Source organism: Grammomys surdaster, unplaced genomic scaffold, assembly GCF_004785775.1.
Source record: "Grammomys surdaster isolate TR1022 unplaced genomic scaffold, NIH_TR_1.0 751, whole genome shotgun sequence".
Classification (NCBI taxonomy): domain Eukaryota; kingdom Metazoa; phylum Chordata; class Mammalia; order Rodentia; family Muridae; genus Grammomys; species Grammomys surdaster.
This window is the reverse complement of record NW_021605170.1, coordinates 3,633,179-3,654,296: the sequence shown is the minus strand read 5'-3', so window position 1 is coordinate 3,654,296 and position 21,118 is coordinate 3,633,179. Positions and strand designations below refer to the sequence as shown.

The window sequence follows — 21,118 nt, the reverse complement described above, 5'->3', positions numbered from 1 at the left end:
ACCAATGACCGTTGTTATCAACAAGAACAGAGTCACTGCCATTTGGTGAACTGGCTTGTTCCAGCAATAAAAGATTGTGTTAAATCACTATTCCAAAGAGCGAAAATATAGGCACCTAGGAGAAGGTTTCTCTTCTAACAAGAGAGTAGAATGAGGCTCGGCTTAGACTGGATATGAAGCCATGTTAATAACAGTTATTGTTTTGTTCCTTATCAAGTCACATATTCTAGAGGATGAGTTATCACATGCAAAGACCTACAAAGTGATATCACTGTCAAAAGAAATGAAGAAGAGGGGAGAGGAGAAGATAAAATATCTCTAGTAATTTAGTAATCATTTAACAACACCACAACACACACATACATACATGCATACAAACATTGCTTTTAGCAAAAATTCCTAAGTAGAAAGTTCACATTGCCTTCTTAGGACATTTTCAACTTCCTTAAGACTCTGTGAATTGACATTATTTACTCTGAACAGCTTCTAAAAATTTATGCCCCACCCTTGTAGGCAAATCCAAAAGTTGGGACATCTTCAGGTCAAACTGGAACCCTCTTTTTCCCAGCCAGTGTCAATGTGTAAGGTGAGAGATCACAGGAAGGTTGAGGGGACACAGAAATAGGGAGCAATTCTGAAGCTTAAACTCTCTAATCATAATAAGCAAAACCATGATCGAGCCCTACTGATAACATACAACAAAGAATGTTGACGGATGTGGAAGAATGTGGACACGAAAAGGCTGAAGATACAAAGGAATCATTCATCTTGATAGTTTAGAATTTAGGGGTACACATATGTCCTTACTTTGATGAATGAAATGTAATTAAGTTCTCAGGAGTAAGATACTACCTAGTGCTCTTTTAAAATGCTCCAGGGGATAAATACCTTTAGCAAGTATGTGATAAAATACTACCGACTCCAAAGCCCAAAGGCTGGTATTAACAAGTATACTACTGTGCTGACTATATAACAACTGCACTGCTATGGTAACTACATGCTTCCTCTACACTTCTTATATTGAAGTCTCATGACAGCTGAAGAGGTTTAGCAGGGAAAAGCCAGGCAAGCCTGAAGCCTGAATTCAATCCCTGGAGCTCACATATAAAGGTACATGCAGTGGCATGCATCCATATCCCATCAGAATGTAATTACAGTGAGAAGAGAGAGCATCAGCCATGCAGGTAGAACATCAGCAGAAGACAGATTCTGCCTATCTACGAGGTGGAAATGAACCCCTGAAAACAGTGTCCTATGACCTTCCTGCGTGTGCAATGGCACTCAGTCAGAGACACACACACTTACATATACACACATACACACACACTCATATATATAACACTCACACACGCATCCACACATCCACACTTCCACACTCACACTCACATACGCATACAGGCTCACATACATACACTCACACAGCAACACATACATTTTTTCAAAGTTACCATTACAAAGTTATATTATTAAAATTCTTGAAATCTTTCATACTTCATGACCTTCAAGGAGTTAATAAATATCTTTATGTGTTGTCACTAAAAAAAAAAAAAAAAAAAAAAACCAAGTAAGCAACTTACTGCAATGACTACTTATTGTTTAAAATGCAGCAAAATAAAACACTTCATTGTAAATATAAAACCAAGTTATAAAAGGGCCCAAAGCAAACAAATTTCTACTACTCAGGAAGAGAGAAAAGGTGGTGAGTGTCAGCTTTTGTGATATTCTTCCCACCAAGCCAAGAATCTTATATAAGGCTGAAGAGAAGTATCCTGGAATCAACAGCCAGTGCCATCCTCTTCCTCCTTGTTCTAAGAAAGGTCCAGCGCAGGAGTTAAAACATGAGAATTACATTCTGTTAAGCTGTTTTCATCCATAGCACCAAATGTCCATTCACCAAACATTTATATATCATCTTCTCGATGAATCAATGTCATGGTGAGAGGCAGGACATTTGTGGGGACCCAAGAAAAGGGAAGCAACTGATACTTAAAAATAGAATAATATAATAGATATAATAAGAGCATATAATAAAGTTCCTGATCCGGTTCTATTAGCTATGAAATAATAAAGGACATTTGGGAACTGTGAAGGGTTATAGATCTGACAAGACTGAGGATGTGACGGTTTTGTTCATTTTGATAGTTAAGAATGAAATTGTTAACAATAGTTAACAATGAATTCGAGAAATTCCTAGGTAAATGGATGGAACTAGAAAATATCATCCTGAGTGAGGTAAGCCAATCACAAAAGAACACACATGGTTGTTCTTTTAATCACTCATTGATTATTGGATATTAGCCCAGAACCTTGAAATACCCAAGATTCAACTCACAGGCCACATGAAGCTCATTAAGAAGGAAGACCAAGTGGGGGTGATTCGGTCCTTCTTAGAAGGAGTAACAAAATACTCAAGGGAGCAAATATGGAGACAAAGTGTGGGACAGAAACTGAAGGAGGGGCCATCTGGAGACCATTCCACCTGGGTATCCATCCCATGTGCAATCACCAAAGGTAGATGCTGATGTGGAAGTCAGGAAGTGCATGCTGACAGGAGGAGCCTGATATAGATGTCTCCTCAGAGGTCTGCAAGAGTCTGACATATTCAGAGGCAGATGCTCACAGGTAACCATTGAACTGATAATGGGGTTCCCAATGGAGGATTTAGAGTGAAGACTGCTGGAGCTGAAAGGGTTTGCAGTCCCATGAGGAGAGCAACAATACCAACCAACCAGAGCATCCAGGGTCTAAACCACCAGCCTGGGAACACATAGGGAGGGACCCATGGCTTCAGCTGTATATGTAAGGGTGGAGGGCCCTGCTGGGCATAGGTGGGAGAAGAGATCCTTGGTCTCATGAAGGCTGGATGCTCCAGGGGGTGGGAATTTGAGGGTGGAGAGGTGGGAGTGGGAGGGTAGGTAGGGGTACATCCACAGAGAAGCAGGAGGAGGGGTGAGGGGATAGGGGGTTCCTGGGTGGGTGGTGGATGGGGTAAGGGGATAACATAGGAAATGTAAATAAAACATCCAATTAAAAAAAGTCAAAAAAAGAAAATAAAATTGTTACGGTAAGTAAATGTCCTATTTTAAAAGGATGAAGAATAATTCAGTATTCACAAATGAAGTGCTATGTAATATTCCTTTTAATATGTCAGTAAGAAACTGGTTGTTGGAGGCTGGAGAGATGGGTCAGAGGTTAAGAGCACTGACTGCTCTTCCAGAGGTCCTGAGTTCAATTTCCAGCAACCACATGGTGGCTCACAACCACCTGTAATGAGATCTGATGCCCTCTTCTGGTCTGAAGACAGCTACACTATGCACATATGCATTATATAAATATTTTTAAAAAGAAAGGAAAAGAAACATGTTGTCCATCACCATCAGCTGTGAAGCTCACCACCCATCTATTGCCCTTCCTGGCCCTGCATGAGCTTCCACAGGAGACTGCTGGTCCATTTGCTCTTGCTCTTGACCAAGGACCTGGGAGTAAATGTTGTCAGAAGATAGGGAATCAGGGAGCAAAGGCAAAAGAATATCCTAAGTTTCCATCCAGTTGCTGAGATGAAATCTTCTGATGAGAAGTACACAGGGAGCTAAAGGTTTATTTCAGAGCATAGTTCAGATGTACAGCCAATCATTTCAGGGCAGTAAGCCAGGAACCTGTTGCAGCTGGTTACATCAGTCCAGAGCACACAGAGAATGCACGCCTGCCCGCCAGTGCTCAGCTCACCTTCTCCCTTCTTTTGCCTCCCAGAACTCAAGCCCAAGAACAGCACAGCCTGCAGGGGGCTGCGTCTTTCCTCATGGATTAACTTAATGAAGACAATATCTGCAGAAATCTCGTATAACCATAGTACTCCTCACTTTCTAGATGATTCCAAGTGATTCTAGATTACATCACACAGACAGTCAAAACTAACCACCCCAGACAGGATGAGACAAAAACACAAAACAAGACCAAGCCGGCTAGGACTCCATAGCAAGACCCTGGTGTGATTGTTTGTTTGTTTTAAACAAAATGAAAAATACGTTTGTCAGTATGAAATTGTCCAAAAGAGATGAAACATAGCTCTGTGGCACTGTTTTGTTGTTCTGCTTTTGATGGTTTTGAGTCTGTATTCTTCTCAGGCTGCTGGGAAGTATGGCACTGTCAAATCACTACCGCTCTGAAGATTTATTAGATGGTGATACTGCTGCCGGAGGATTTCAGCAGAGACAGGGACTGAAATACTGTCTCCCTTTAACCTTTTGCATACATGCCGGTTTCAGTCAGTACATCGCTGTGGAAGCCGCCGAGGGCTGGAATAAAAACCGAAGTGTTCTACCAATGTCCAGACCAAATGGCTCGGAATCCTGCTGCTATTGACATGTTTATCATAGGTGCTACTTTTACTGACTGGTTTACATCCTATGTCAACAATGTTTTATCAAGTGGTTTCCCCATCATCAGAGACCATATTTTCAGATATATTCATGACCCAGAGTGTGTAGCAACAACTGGAGATATTACAGTCTCAGTGTCTACATCATTTCTGCCAGAACTCAGCTCTGTGCACCTGCCACACTATTTCTTCACATACAGAATCAGGATTGAAATGTCAAGAGATGCTCTCCCTGAGAAGGCCTGTCAGTTGGACAGTCGCTACTGGAGGATAACAAATGCCAAAGGGGATGTGGAAGAAGTCCAGGAACCTGGCGAAGTTGGTGAATTTCCAATTATTAGCCCAGGTCGGATATACGAATACACAAGCTGTACCACATTTTCTACAACATCAGGCTATACGGAAGGGTATTATACCTTCAATTTTCTGTACTTTAAGGACAAGGTCTTTAATATTGCCATCCCCCGATTCCATATGGCATGTCCAACCTTCAGGGTGTCTGTAGCCCAACTGGAAATGGGTCCTGATGAATATGAAGAGATGGAGGAGGACACTGAGGACACTGAGGAGGAGGAGGAGGAAGAGGAGGAGGAAGAGGAGGAGGAAGAGGAGGAGGAGGAGGAAGAAGAAAATGATGACTCGGCAGACATGGATGAATCAGATGAATCAGATGAGGATGAGAATGACTCAGATGAGGGTGAAGGGGAGGAGAGATGGAGAAGGGTCTTTGATGTTCCCATTCTCAGACGCCGCTGTTCTCGACTTTTTTAGCTGCTGCTGAAAGAAGCTCTGGGATGGCATTATTCTGTTCAATAGATTTGTCAATAATGTAAATAATTGTACTCAGCATATAGCAGGAAACTAGCATGAAATGTTCCAGACCTAGGCTCTACATGACACTACATTAAGAGTTGGATGGCTTTACTTTGTTTTGTGGTTGTACATAGAGGAAGAAATGGGAATTGTATGTTTTCTCTTCCAGGAGTCAGTGGGAGAGCAGTTCTCTAGCTAAAGGACAGATGTTCCTTTGTTTAAAGATATTTTCTACTTAAAAACAAAACACAGAGGTGAAGGGAAAATTGTTTTGGATGAGGATTGTCTATGTAGCAGAAATGCCCACACAAGGGTAGAGAGACTGTGTGGCTGCCTGTGCAAAGACCCGTTTAGTTGTTAGAAACTAACACAGTTTGTAATTAGCTTAATCCACTTCATGGTTGTTAATGTTTTATACTCATGGGGAACTAGATGGATAGCTTGAATAGGAATAGTTTGCCCTTTCTTAGACAATCTATCCTTCAATTAGTCTTTATCACACAGACCTGAGTTGCAAACTTTCATCTTTACTTTTAAAGTCTTCAACATAACTTTGCACTTTAAAGGTTAAAGTTTTCACGCTATGACCTCTCTCACATTATTTACAGATTCATCATTTTAAATGTAATTTGTAAAAGTACGTACGTAGAGTGTTGTTGAAGATTCTTCACAATGTCTCATGTAGTCTAAATTTATAAATATGCTTTCTGTTTTGTTTCTTCATACATTTGTCTAACTTTGTAGTAAGTGATCTGAATTTTATGTTAAGTTTAGGATATTTTCGTGAAACATGGATTTTTTTGTAATTATAAAAAAACCCCACAAAACAAGAGGCTACAAAAATGAACAAGTACTAAACAAGTCAGAAGAAGATGCTAAGAGCAAGTAGAATCCTGGAAGGAAAGTTAAGGTAGGGTGAACCACAGAGCCTGAGTCCTCAGTCTTCCCACAAAGGCCAGTTCCAGAAATACATTTGAAACAACAAGGAAACAAAGGCTTCTGGATCAGGGCTTCTCAACCTGTGGGTCGTGGCCCCTTAGGGGTCACATATCAGATGTTTACATTAGGGTTCACAACAGTAGCAAATTACAGTCAGGAGGTACCAACAAAATAAGTTTGTGCTCGTGGATACCAGGAATGAGGAACTGTGTTGAAGGGTCGCAGCTTTAAGAAGGATGAGAACCACTGCTCTAGCAGAAGGGAAGATAAACAGAAAACAAAAACTCATCAAATTCTCAAATGAGTCATGAGATTAACACTAAGGGGAGAGGAGTCATGTGAGGAAGACATGGAAATAGCCACGGGGGGTGGGGGGAGCACGCTTCCCTGATGCATCACTCTCCATTCCCAGGCTTCCCTGCTGCATCACGCTCCATTCCCAGGCTCAACCATTGTTAAGATGGCGTCACAGTTTAATTTCCACCTTAACATCAAGTAACCAGTCACCAGTCACTTACTCATTAACAGAAGCAGCCACCTCTGACCACACAAACTACAGTAAACAGCTTGTAGAGGGTCAAGTCATTCCACACACCAATCAATCTCTCTCTCTCTCTCTCTCTCTCTCTCTCTCTGAATCTTTCAAGATTTTTCCTCAGATTACCTTGACCTTTTGTTCTTCATCCAGATGCAGAAGTTCCAGCACCTCACTAATCCGTCTTCTTCTTTCATCTCTTGTTGTACTCCTTGGAAGACGAAGAGCTGCCGAGAACTCTAAATTCTCTCTCACAGTCACTGTGCCCAACACCACATCATTCTTAAGGGCAGATGGAATTTTATTAGACACAGTTATCACTGAGATTCACACAAATGTAACCTGGTCCACACAAACAACACACTCAGTGTAATGCTCCACTTAAAATAAGCTTTCAATGTCACTAACTCCAAACTCAGAGCCTGATCCAAAGGTTTCCCTCTCCTGTTCCATTTGCCTTCAAAACAGAGGATAGGAATTTTGATGACTGCTGCCTGTAATTACTTGAAGAAGACATATTCTAAGGAGTGGAGACAGATGAAGGAAGGACAAAGGTGGACAACAGTGGTCCTTTAGACTTAAGTCACAGCTGCGATTGCTAATACTGTGCCACAGATGTCAAACTTGGGGTAGTGAGTCACTATGAAGTGTTGGTATAGAAAAAGTGGGGCCTATGAGTATGTCATATACTTAACTGGAAAGTCTACAAGCTGAGCACCTGCCCATACCCAAGCATAAGAGGTTTAAAATTGCAACCCACCAACACTTACTTGTGGTACATAACCAGATGTACATTTGAAATCAGCAGCTCGAGGTTTACCATTTATCAAAATATCTCCTGATAATCCACATGGATCTCTCCTTGCAGCTAAGACATCCAAGAACCTACAAAGCATTAATTATATTATGTAGTTTATTTTCTCCTTTCAATGAAAATTATCATCCTTTAACTTCTCAAAACACAAATTTTGCATATTAAATACAGAAACATAATGTAATGAACAAGTCAACAGTTGAACTAAAATCACACACATACACTCATGTACCCACACAAGAACACACATGACTGCACATGTGAGGGGCGCGTGTAATCGTCTCGCCAGCAAGAACGCACGCGCACACACATCAAGATCCTTGCGTAGGAACACGTTTATTCCCAAAAACAAAATGGTGGAAGAAGACGCCCAGGCCCGGGAAAGCACTGCTTATATACCCTTAGAGCGGTGTATTCACCTCTGATTGGCTGCTTACTCATTGCGTGCCAAAATGCCGTGGGATGGGTTTTAACTTTGGCGGGCTTTTACCATGGCACATGCGCAATTTACTTGTTTACTAGGAAGAATCCCGGATGCCAGGCAAACGCGGCTTCAGCCAGCGCATGCGCGGCTTCCTACATGCACATACATACACACATACACTCACATCTTTAAGCTCATTATGTGCTGTAAGACAGCCCAGAATTTTGAATATAAGACATGATCCACATGACTACCATTCCCTGCTATCTGACCTTGGGGACCCAATCCAGTTAGTGTGCTGCTGTATTTTTGAGAATTAGGCCTGTTGATGCTTTCTTGCACACAGAAAACAACAACAACTACTACTATTACTATTACTACTACCACTACTACTACTTCTTCTTCTCCTTCTCCTCCTCCTTCTCCTTCTCCTTCTTATTACAATACTATCTGCCTACTTCATTAAATAATAATAGTATGTATCAACACCATATGCCAATCACTTTACCACTTCTTATTCATAAAGTGGACCCAGAAAGACTTTCTGTACTTTGTGGAAAATTAGAACACATCACTCCTACACATCATCCACAGCACAGAGGACCAGATTAGTTGTATTAACAACACTTAAATAACAGCCATGCAGGTGATTGGTTTTAACACATATGAACTGGATGCAAAGGGCTTATGTATGCTTTCTGCTATACTCACAAAGATCTGCTCCCATCCTGAGGTCCCATAATGGCATTGAGGCCAGGATTCATGATTCCACTGTAAACACAAAATCATACTGGTTTATTTTTCTATTTTAAAGAAGTTAAATTAGCGTGTGGTCTACATTGAAAATGGTTCTTGAAGTTGGATGCAATGGTAGACAAAAAATAAGGACAAACTCAGGAAAATATTAATAGAGACCTATTATTTATGAAAGATGTCAACTGCTAGTAAGGACTCATCAGAAAAATGCCTCATATCACAAAATTTCTTGTTTAATATTTAAACCATTTGTCTTTTTTGAAAAGCGATTCATCTAAGTTTAGTGTTTCTTGAAGTGATAGTCAGTTCTAATTAAGACTTCATTGTACACACAGCCTTTACGTGTCACGTATGTAACAGCTTCCCGCTAATGTGTGATGATCAGTGTCTTCGTAACCCTGCTTTCTACTAAGAGAACCTCTACATGAGAAGCCAACAATTCATAGGGTATCAGAAGCTCTGTCATTGCTATTAAAATGGAATAGAACCAAAATCAAGACACCTTCAGTAGAAATCCAAAGACTAGAAAGAAGCATTCCAGAGGATAGGAAAGAAAAACAACCTGAATCAAAATAGAAAACAGAAATATACATCCCACAAAATGATGGTTTCCTTCTCCGATACATAAATTAGAATACACTATGCTCAGTTTAGAATTGAAGTACTTGATGCAGAACATGGATATTCCTTATTGATGTACAGATACAGCACACACACACACACACACACACACACACACACACACGAATCAGTCTCAGAAAACTGATTGAATGCTTCAGAGTAGTGAATATTCAGACTGGAAAGGACATATTCTTATAGAAGCTTAGTTACATTTCCATTCATCATTTCACATTCAGATACTGTGACAATCCTTTGCCCTGTGCATGCCCTTCTTAGTAAGAAATGGTGGAAGTTGTAGGTAGAGGAGCAGAAATCACCAGTGCCCAAGAGCAATGTAGGGTTGGCCTTGGGAGAACAAGAGTGTTCAGACTGAGCGGGGGAAATCTTGATATGTTTGCTCTTCTTAGGATTTGTTATGGGCTGCTCTCTCTGTGGAACACTGTGTTTCCACATTGCTTTTGCTCTTTTTCGCTGTCAATGAACTTTGAGCAGATGCATCAGGCCCTGACTGCCTGCTGTTGGGCCTTCGCTCATTGTCCCCATTTCATCACTTCTGATTGACCCAGTCAGCCTCTCAGTTCAGTTTCAGGAGGGTTGTGAGCATAGAAATGTACACAACATTTTTAGATTTTTAACTTTTTAGAATTTAAAATTCAAATACTCCCTTATTGCCCGTTGACTTTAACAGTGTGTCTTCAGTGTTACTTCCTCGGCCCTAATTTTACTGAATTAAAATCATTTTTCATCTTCTTTTTTGGTGTCTAAGGGTTTGTCAAGCTTGTTGTCTTTCCAAAGAGCAAATTTTCTGTGTCATTAATCCATTCCATTGTTCTTTAGTCTTCACCTCATTACATTTACTGTGGTCCTGAGCCTATCTGTAGGTAGAACATGGTAAGGCTGGATTGATGGGGAAGCACTTAATAGGTAAGGACCTAAGTTAAATCCCCAGAACTAACATAAAGTTGAGTGCAGTAGTGAGCATCTCTAAAGCCAGCGGAGAGAGGAGACAGAGACAGGAAAATCCCCAGAAGCTCGCAGGCTACTAGCCTGACATACACAGCAGAGAAAAATCTGAGACTCCATCTCCAACAAGGGAAAGGTAAAGACTAATGCTTAAGTTTGTCCTCTGAGAGCCTTGTGCCACATGTGTGTCATAGCATCCACATACCTGCAGACATGCATGTGCGTGTGCACACGTGTGCTTACACACCACACACATACACAAAAACACACAAACATGCAGAGATACACACACATATACACACATGCACACACAGATACGTTTATACACACACATATGCACAAACACACACACACACACAGCTGATTTATAAAGAGAAAGTCTGTTTCCTGACACCGTTATTCCATACAGTGTTGTCTTTAGCTCATGGACATACCTGATGTTCGATAGTCTTTCTGTGGAAGTCTCTTTATGAAGTAGAAAGCCACTCTGCACTGTTTCTCGGTAGCTGATGTTGTGAAAACTTAACACAGCCCCTCCAGTCAATGTCTTCAGGTCACTGGTGTTTGTTTCATCAAGGTCACAACGATGTCTTTCTATCATTGGGATTTCAATGGGGTCATTATTGGAAGCCATCTCAAGAGGTTCTTCCTTCCTGTGGAAGGAAAAGCAATAGCAAGTTGAAGGTCCACTCGCGCACAATCATAACACAGATCGTCACACTCATGGTTTTAAACTGGGCTTTCATAGGTAGACTCCTTCCTGATGAACAGTACATAGCTCTGTGATACCTGAGGACCCAGATGAGAAGCACACATGACTGAGTACACAGACCCCTTAGACACCATATTCCTAAGAAACAAATGAGCATATTGAGCTGAAGATAAATGCTATCTATAATTAATAAAGAAAGAGACAGATGAGAGGGCAGATTTTTACTTACTTCAAAAGAATATTATGATACAATACGAGTTCAGAGGCAAAATACATGACCACCAATGACCACCATTAAGACCTCTCTCTCTCTCTCTCTCTCTCTCTCTCTCTCTCTCTCTGTCTCTGTCTCTCTCTGTCTCTCTCTCTGTGTGTGTGTGTGTGTGTGTGTGAGAGAGAGAGAGAGAGAGAGAGACAGAGAGAGAGAGACAGAGAGACAGAGAGACAGAGAGAGAGAGAGATGTTCACACATGCTAGCATATGTGGGAACTTGTAGGAGGCTAAAAACCTTTTAGCCCGATTTTTTCCCGATTGAGCTATTCTGTAACAGGGCAGCCAAAATATACAGTTGGTTCAAGGTACAGTGTCAGTAACGTGCAGACTGCTTCAGAGCACAGAGCTGACACCAGGCTTAAGTGAATCTATGGGAGCTCAAGTGGGCCATTTCAAGGGGGGGCTGATCATGGTCAGCAGAAATCCTGAGGATGGACCTGAAAGTTTGTTGCCTGTGTATGTGGTGATGCATACCTCAGGTGGCCTGGTGATGGCTCAGTAGGGACCCAAGAGAGGGCATTGCAGTGCTCATGGCTCTGGACAGACATACAAGCTTGGTTTCTCTGACAAGGTCTTCAAACATCCATGTGTCTAGGTGTTCTGGGCTTAATGTGTTCATAGGCATTGTGTATTTGCATTAATAAATTACTTAACAATCTATTTTTCACTGTGCTAGATACTTGCACACATAAGGTACAAAGTTATTTTGCTTCAGCATTTGGTTCCAAAACAGAGAAAACCACTGCTTTATAAACTGGAGTCCCTCGTGGCAAGGCTTACTCTGATAATTACTGTCCTACATAATACAAAGAAACACAGAGATGGGCACAGCCCGAGTTCTACACCCTCCATTTCTCAGACATTTCTAGAACCAGGAGCTTCTAAGTTCTGAGTTTGTCTGTGGTGGGCATCCGAAACCTTCCAGCAGAAGACATGGTGCCCTGGATATGCTGGTTTGTAGGCAGCCATAAGGGACAGTCGCAGAAGTGGGGGCGACTGACAGACACACTCGTGGTTCAGGCTGCGGAGGAATGAGGACAAGCAGCTGCCTCCTGCCACCAGGAACGACATGGCTTCTGTGGATGACTGCAGAGCCTGAGCGGTCTGAGCAGGTGGCTGGCAGACCCTTGGGTTCTGAAACTGCCTCATGCCACATGCTTTGTGCATTAGACAGGGGCTGCAATCTCCGAGCCCTAGTTGCAAGGATTACTCGGTTTCCACAGCTTCCTCCTCACTGCATGGTGTTTGCTGCTGGATAAGATCTGAAAATCTTAGGCAGGCAGAAAGCTCAGGTCCCAGGACTCCACTTCCTCATTGCAGAACGCCAAGTTCTGTTTGCCATCTCCACTTTCCCCAAAGCATCTGGGAGGCCCCCTCTTTGTTTAAACAAACCCCATAAACTGAAGAGTCCACATAGACCACAGGCCACAGAATCCTCTGGGCAGAAGGAAATAAATACACAAAGGAGAGAAGTCAGCAATGTGAACGATGCTCTGTTATTACAGCACCTGGGCACTGTGTGCAGCACCTGAGTACTGTGTGCAGCACCTGAGTACTGTGTGCAGCACCTGAGTACTGTGCACAACACTATCCTGTAAGGTGGCAACAGAGACCAAGGAGACATACCAACTATGACCTGATGCCCCAGACCTAGCAAATTCTCTGAGAGCAACAAGAGAGAGGCTCTTCTAATTCCCTGCCTTCCAGATATTAAAATTTTATGTGTTATTTTGATGTTACATTAGTTTAAATATTTTAAAATGTTTTAATGTTTTTTTTTTTAAAAAAAACCCTGTCTTATGTTTACTTAGTCTTGCTGTTGTTAACTTTAAGACAGATTCTCCCTGTATGGCTTAGACTTGCCTCAAATTTTTGATCCTGCTCCCTCAACTTTCAAAGGTCAGGATTACAAGCCTGCAATGTATCTATTTTCTTTACACATTTTAAGCTTTTGTAACTATAGTGTTTTTAATCTCTTGTTCTTCTCTCTTCCTCTCCTTTTCCTTTTCTCTTTACTATTTTTTTCTTTATCAGTTTCTTTTTTTTTTGAGAAATACAAAAGAAAGCGTTCTTGGGCTGACAGCTATACAATGTCTAATCTATAGTTTACAGAAAGTATCTAATTTTATAAATTTTTTTCTCAAATAGTAATTAATTCACACAGGGGTTATAAACACAGAAAGGCAGGATGTGGGGAAGGGAATGACACTGGAGTGTGGGTGTTCAGGGGGAATACAGATATCTTCACAACCGGGTATCGGCTGGGTGAAGGTTCAGGGGACAAGTTACTATGACTCTGCCTATGACTCGCTTGTCCTTATCTAAGTTGGTATTGTCTGCCAAGGCTACCTATTTACAAGGTCTATGACTACTCAGGCTTATAAATTTCCACAAAAGCTGCCTGTTGACATTAGCTTATAGCCATCTGTTTCAATGTTTTTCCACTGAGACCCAAGACTTGGTGTTAGTATACATGTATGACAGGCCTATTGCTGATTTTAGGCCTATGACTGATTTTAGGCCTACAGTGTGTAAGCAGGGCTGCCCCTGACATCTCCCCCCTTCTCTAAGTATAGACGGGCTGTGGCATTTCTAAACTTGCGAAGGCGGGGATAGAGGCCTGACCTCCAGTATTTGAAGGGGACCTTGTAATGGCTCCCGTCCCCCTGTCGTTGTCCAGTGAGGCATGAGGGCCATACCTGTCCCGATGTCTTTTTCCTGGAGAGGGGATACTTTTGACATCAACCCCTATGCAGTCAGGCTTGTCCCTCAGGGAACCCAGAGAGATATTTTTATCTTTTATTTATATTCCCTTGCAGTGCTTAGCCTCGCAGCCTAAGCAAGAATTCAAATCGCCTGTCAGAGGGGGTTCTGAGTGGCCCCTCTCTGCCTGGTCTAGGGGTGGAAGTACCCTCTTTTAGGTTGGGTGGAGATGAGTTTTGGGAACACCCTGTATAAAGTAACAACCTCATCTTTAGTCTTGTGGTCCTCCATAGCTAACTTATGATAATGTATCTGAGTAGGTTTTGCTACCAAATTATTTATCTGTTGTAACACAGAGTTACTCCGCCTATTTGAGGGCCAGGGACCAGCAGAAAAAAGCAAAAAGAACCCAAATAATGGTCCCAAGATTGAAGGAAATAGGGTTGACAACCTTGGAGAGGCTGCAAACCAATTCTTGTACCAGCATTCATCTGTCTCTTTCTCTCTCTGATTTTTCTTAGGGCCTTCACTACCTATTTTGTGCTCTCTTTAACCCTCCTTCTCTTGTCTATGTAAAGGTAACCTTCTTCTTTGAGGGTTGTACACAGTCAAGAGCTGTATACAGCCTTTTCTATTGTACTAGAGTAAATCAAGTCCAATAAGGATCTTTGTGATTTTAGGAGGTCTCTTCAGACGGTGAAACAAGGTATTTCTTCAGATTAGTGATGTCAATCTCTAGCTGTTTGATGTTCTTGTCAGTGGCCCTTCAAAGGTCTGAGTAGTATAAGTTCGGAGGCCAGCATCTGGATTAGAACTTCTAACCGCAGACATCACGGGTGATTCATTTTTACCTGGGATGCTGCCTGAGTTAAAGCTCCTGGGAGTCCCTCTTTCTCTCAGTTTTCTGGGGTTGGGTACGGAGCTGCCACCTGTGACCTGCTCTATGCTCGGGCCCAGACCGGAAGTCCCATCTTTATCAGTTTCTAACTTCATGTTTTATTCTAAATTAGTTTTGCCCATTACTTTCATTTTGCCTGTTATGATTATTGTTTTTATATTATTATTATTATGACTTGGCTCTGGTATTGTTACTGTGGCTTCTTTTCTCCACTTTAGCCAATGCTGGGAATTAAGCACTCAGTAGAAGGAAGCTTTCTTCACAAATCCTTACATGGCTATGTAAAACATAAACACTCTCACAGATGCACAATGAAGAAACACAAGAATGTGTAGAAACAAGGTAACACAACTTCCTCAGAAGATCATAACGGGTCAGCAACGGACATAAATGTATTTAATTAGGTAAAATGTTGAACAAATCATTGAAGAGGCTAACTGAAAGTGGATAGCAACTTCAGAAAGATAGACAACTGAAGGAAATAAGCAAAACAGTATAGGATCTGAGCAATAAATACAGAGTTTTTAAAAATGGAAATTTGCAAAAAAAACAAAAACAAAAACAAAAAAGCCGGGTGGTGGTGGCGCACATCTTTAATCCCAGCACTTGGGTGGCAGAGGCAGGCGGATTTCTGAGTTCAAGGCCAGCCTGGTCTACAAAGTGAGTTCCAGGACAGCCAGGGCTACACAGAGAAAGCCTGTCTCGAAAAAACCAAAAAAAAAAAAAAAAAAAAAAAGGAAATTTGGAACTTTGCAGATAAATGTTTAAACTTTAGGAGGAAGCACCCCGAGCAGACTAAATGAGCTGAAATATAAACTACTGGGGCTTCAAAGACAACGTGGTGATTTACTGCCCTCAGAGAGGAAAAAAGAAAAAACTATGCCCAGAGAACTGGACGGTGAAAGACTCAACAGGTGTGGCCTGAGCCAAAATGCCCAACAGTGGGAAGCTGCAACCCGAAGAGACCACCTCCAGGAGATAGACAGGGCCCCAAGTGGAGGGACAGAGTTCCCAACCCACCTTCAAAATTTCTAACCCAGAAGTTTTGCTGTCTAAAAGAACTGCAGGGACAAAAATGGAGCAGAGACTGAAGGAAAGATGGTCCAGTGACTGGCCCAACATGGGATCCATCTCATGGGCAGACATCAAACCCTGACACTATTACTGATGTTGTGCTTGCAGACAGGAGACATAGGTTTTCTATGTCTTCAGTCAGTATTTCAGGATTCGATTCTAATAAAATGCTCATGGCCACCCTTCTCCTCAGCTTCTTCCAGCCTTTCCCTAATTCAACCATAGGGGTCCCCGGCTTCTGTCCATTGGTTGGTTGTAACTATCTACATCTGGCTCTTTCCGCAGCTTGTTGGGCCTCTCAGAGGGCAGCCATGCTAGGCTCCCGTCTGTAAGCATGTGATAGCATCAGTACTAGTGTCAGGCCTTGGAGCCTTCCCTTGAGCTGGATCTCAATTCGGGCCTGTCACTGGACCTCTTTTCCCTCAGTCTCTTCTCCATTTTTGTTCCTGCAGTTCTCTTAGACAGGAACAATTCTGGGTCAGAGTTTTGACTATGGGATGGCAACCCCATCCCTCCACTTGATGCCCTGTCTTTCTACTGGAGGTAGACTCTACAAGTTCCCTCTCCCCACTGTTGGGCATTTCATCTAAGGTCCCTCCCTCTGTGTCCTGAGCATCTCTCGCCTCCCAGGTCTCTGGTACATTCTAGAAGGTCCTCCCACCTCATACCTCCTGAGGTTGCCTGTTTTCACTCTTTCTGCTGGCTCTCAGGGCTTCATTCCTGATCTCCCCCCCAAAAAAATAACTGATCATGTTCTCCCTCTCCTCTCCCTGACCCCTATACTCCCTAGGTCTCTCCCTCCCTCTGTCCCCACCTCCTGTGATTGTTTTTTTTCTCCCTCTCAAGTGCATTGCATGGTACCTCTAGTACCATAAAAGCTAGTCCTGGGGAGAAGGCATTCAAAGTCAATTCTAGCTCAGGGCCCTCTGGAAATGCACAGTATTTCAGCAATTTACCTGGAAGATGATGAACCAATTAAGTACTCAGCATGGCAGAAACACAGGAGAGACTGTGCCTCAACAATTTGGAAGAAAAGAACTGACTTTACAAGTTATCCTGTGGTCCCTCCACACACAATGGTCCTCCCCTCTCCAACACACTGAAAAGAGCAAGAGAAGCTGTGGAAATCATCTCCAGGTTTAAGTGATGCAAACATTCTTGCACCCTCTGAGTGTACTCAAAGCCACAGACTGTGCACTGTAAGTTGGTGAGGTGTCTAATGTTAATTCTGGAATAATAAAGCCAGCCCTGAAGAGAAAAACTGTGAAGCCACAGTCATCTCAACTACCAATTATTGGTTCACATCCTAGAGTGATGTGGGAAAAAAAATCTCTTGGAGAAGAAATTTTAGCTTCCCATGTGTCAATGTAGCTCGTGTGTGTGTGTGTGTGTGTGTGTGTGTGTATGTGTGTGTGTATGTGTGTGTATGTGTATGTGTGTGTGTATGTGTATATGTGTGTATGTGTGTGAGTCTGTGTATGTGTGTATATATATATATGTATGTATATGTATGTGTGTATGTATCTGTGTATGTATATATGTATGTGTGTATGAGTATGTGTGTATGTATGTGTATGTTTGTATGTATGTGTGTCTGTATGTTTGTGTGTATATGTGTGAGTATGTATGTGTGTGTGTGTGTGTGAATGTGTGTGTGTGTGAATGTTTGTATCAGTGTATCTGTATGCGTATATGTTTGTATGTGTGTATGTATGTGTATATGTATGTGGTATATGTTTATATGTGTGTATATGTGTGAGTATATATGTGCATATGCAGCATATGTGTGTATGTGTATATATATGTGTGTATGCATGTATGAGCGTATGTAGGTGTGTATATATGTGTATGTGTGTATATGTGTATATGTTTGTATGTGTGCATATGTATATATGTGTGTATGTATGTGTGTGCATGTATGTGTGGATATGTGTGTATATATGTATGTGTGTGTATGTATGTGTGCATATGTGTGTATGCTTATGTGAGTGTATGTGTGTGTGTGACACACACAAAGTAGGCTTTTCAAGTTCTTTAACTTTCTTAATCCACCTTAATTCTAATTAATTTCCTCAAGAGCTGATTCTAAGACTTCCTACTTCAAACAGTTTTCAACTACAATCAAACTTAAATCAAAAATAATCAACAAAATGTCTGAGGTGACAGGAAAATTGTGCTGAACTGATCCTAGTCCTCATGTACTGAATGTCACATGGTGCCCCCAAAATATATGTAATGTGGCTAAAAGGTATTTACCAAATACTTACAGAACATGAGATTCACATAACCACATATGAACTCTCTGCGTATCTTTAAATAAGACATGCTCATCAAGGGTGTCTGTACCACACAAGGTAAGGAAAATGACAGCCACAGCCCCCCTCCCCATGGGCACACCTGCTGACGTTATGCCATGGTTCAAGCACAGTCTTCCTTTGAGTCTCCTCTACATGCCAAATTAACACATACGTAAAAAGGTTCCCTCAAAACCAAACTGGCAAGAGCCTCCCTAAAAAGCAGTGCACTTCCCTTGTTGTTCTTGAGCTGTGGGGCTGAGCAACCCCTTCTTGTTATGGTCACAGTAATGCAACCTCAGGGGCTGGAGAAATGGCTCAGCAATTAAGAGCACATACTGCTCCTGTTCCTGGCACCTACATAATCCAGGGACTTACAACACCTACAACTCAGCTCCAGAGGATCCAGTGCCCTCTCTGGCCTCTATGGACTCCAGTCATGCAAGCAGTGCACCTACATACATGCAAGCAAAAAACTCAGACACATAAACGCATCAATCACCTGAAAATGCCACTTTCCGCCTCGAGGGTCCCTCAGTGCACCTGTGGCCCTTCTGATTTCCTCATGTCCACGGCTTTCGCACAGCCCCCCCACTCTAGATTGCATTTTATTTCTGTTTATGATATTTCCCCTCTTTTCAAAAGCTTCACAGATGCTCAGCCATAGTATGTGCAGAAATAGTTCTGCATGTGTTTGTGTCTTAATGCACATTGATCCAAGAGAACACACTAAGTTGGGTTAACACCATAAGGAGATCTCATGTAAAGCGGTGTCTCTATGAACCTTTCTGACTTTCTAGAACTAAAACGAGTCACTACATTTCTAGTACTACAGAAGAAAATAAAACACGACAGCATTGTAGATACTCAATCTACTAAAAGGTTTGCAATCCAATGATTTTGGTCTTTGATTTTCCTGTCTGTTGAAACCTTTTCGGCACTATCTGAGAGATTGCAGGACACATTTTATATCATGGTATAAAGAAAAATAATAATAATAATAAAAACTGCCCAGCTCCTTTAAAATAACAGTGTTAACAAATTTCTATGCACTTCTGGTATCTCTGCTACGCAGTAAAACTTTTACCAGCCCAACATCAACTGTGTTTGCCTTCATACATTTGGAAATCAAAAGTTGTACACTGCCAACCCGCCCCAAACAGGGGCCCTCTACGGACTGCATGATGTGGCCAAGTTACTTTGCATTTCACACTTGCAATTGAAGCTGCAGTGGGTTTCCCGGCCCTCCACTGAACTCTTCAGCATCCTGCTCGCCCACACTCACCGTTGTCAGATAATGCAGGGGCCCAGGCTGCTACTTACAGAGGAGGAATTGCAGCTCCGACCTTCGGAAGGCGCAAGAGGCTTCCGCCCTGCTGAGCTGAAGCCTCTGTGGTCAGGGGCGGTGATCTGAGAACCGAAAGAGAGGACAGGAGAGGAAGAAGCAGTGGGGCGGAAGAGGAGGTGGGTCGCGCCAAGGCCCTGGGGGAGGGGCGCACAGTGAGGAGGACGCCATAGGGGGCTCCCTGGAGTGGGGACGACCCTTGGGCCAGGGGCGCACCTTGGTGCAGGGGCTAGGCATGGTGGGGAAGGGGCAGGGTGGGGGAGTCTCCATGGGGCGGGGTTGGAGTGGCGCCTTGGGTTGAGGGCTCACCTTGGGGTCCAGCCAGATCCGGAGACCTGGGCAGAGATTGTGCCCAAAGTCAGATTCACATCAGTGCTGGACTCTGAGAAACCAGTTTACAGGAAGAGGAAAAGCGAAAGTAACGGTTTCTGTGAGGTGTTTGGGGTTTGTTTTGTTTTGTTTAACAAATGCAAGAAAATAAAACAGGAGATGAATATATGCTTATCACAGAACAGGACAAACTCGAGTCAGGACAACAAAGGATATATTTTGTTTTGTTAAGCCTCCATGTTGTTAATATAATTTGATTTATAGCTTCTTTATATATCTGAAGAAACCAATTAAGAAATAATTCAGTGTCCCTGTAATTGAGAGGCTGAGGCAGAAGGTTGGGAGTTTGGGTGCCAGGCCTGAACACCGAACTCTATCTCAAAAAGAGCAAGAAGAGGGCACAGTGATTAACTGTGGACTGTTAACCTGGGTCAGACTGTGCACTGTGTGCAGCATAGGACGCACCCTAGGCCAATGTTGAAGTAAGATTTCAGTACTCGAAGTTTTAAACATTCAAGCATGGATTCAGAAGGGACATCCAAATCGGCCCCCGACACCCTACCCTCACTCCCGTTTTACAGTTTTAGCTTCTAGACATGGCCACCTGTCCTGGAATGAAGGAGATGGTTGTACCTCAAACCTGACTAAAATCTCTTAATTATTTTACTTATTTTTATATGTATGGGCATTACTGCCTGCGTGTATGTCTGTGCATAACTTCCATGCCTGGTGCCTACAGAGGCCAGAGAGGGCTCCAGACAATCTGGAAGTAGAGTTACAGATGGTTGTGACCACTCATGTGGGTGCTGTCAATAGAACCCGGGTCCTCAGGCAGAACAGCAAGTGCTCTTTACCATGGAGCCATCTCTCCAAACATGACTGAGAGCTTTTAAAATCAATTACAAGCCTACATTTTCTGATTTGGTAGGAAGACAGTACCATTAAGTGAGCCGTCTTACTTTCTTGGAATAACTACTGAATGGAAGTTTGTCAAGAGACGTCCTCAGTTGTGACGGCGAGGTACTAATGATCTGTGCTGTGAACTTGAAAATAAAAGCTATGAGACTACTTCCCGCAGAGCAGTGACAGCGTAGGCCTTTAATCCCAGCACTTGGAAGGCAGAGGCAGGCAGATTTCTGAGTTCGAGGCCAGCCTGGTCTACAGAGTGAGTTCCAGGACAGCCAAGGCTACACAGAGAAACCCTTTCTCAAGAGAGAGAGAGAGAAAGAGAGAGAGAGAGAGAGAG

At 42.5% G+C, this 21,118-nt stretch overlaps 1 protein-coding gene and 1 pseudogene across 5 annotated transcripts in view; one reads left to right on the top strand and one right to left on the bottom strand.

Annotated features, from left to right (window-relative positions):
* Nucleotides 1–19,952, bottom strand: part of LOC114633741 (ATP-binding cassette sub-family G member 3-like) — a 50,122-nt gene extending 30,170 nt beyond the window's left edge. The window contains exons 1-6 of one of the 5 annotated variants that reach the window (XM_028782373.1): nucleotides 19,852–19,952; nucleotides 19,483–19,607; nucleotides 10,678–10,896; nucleotides 8,615–8,674; nucleotides 7,436–7,550; nucleotides 6,795–6,947 (exon numbers count right to left, since the gene is read on the bottom strand). In XM_028782373.1, coding sequence (XP_028638206.1) covers nucleotides 6,795–6,947; nucleotides 7,436–7,550; nucleotides 8,615–8,674; nucleotides 10,678–10,877 — 528 coding nt within the window. In that variant the 5' untranslated portion in view covers nucleotides 10,878–10,896; nucleotides 19,483–19,607; nucleotides 19,852–19,952. Of the gene's footprint in view, nucleotides 1–6,794; nucleotides 6,948–7,435; nucleotides 7,551–8,614; nucleotides 8,675–10,677; nucleotides 10,897–19,482; nucleotides 19,723–19,851 lie in introns of those variants that run through there. The other 4 variants (XM_028782372.1, XM_028782368.1, XM_028782371.1 and 1 more) reach the window with 4 other exon arrangements.
* LOC114633763 lies at nucleotides 5–5,149 on the top strand (annotated as a pseudogene).
* Nucleotides 19,953–21,118: the final 1,166 nt, after the last annotated feature.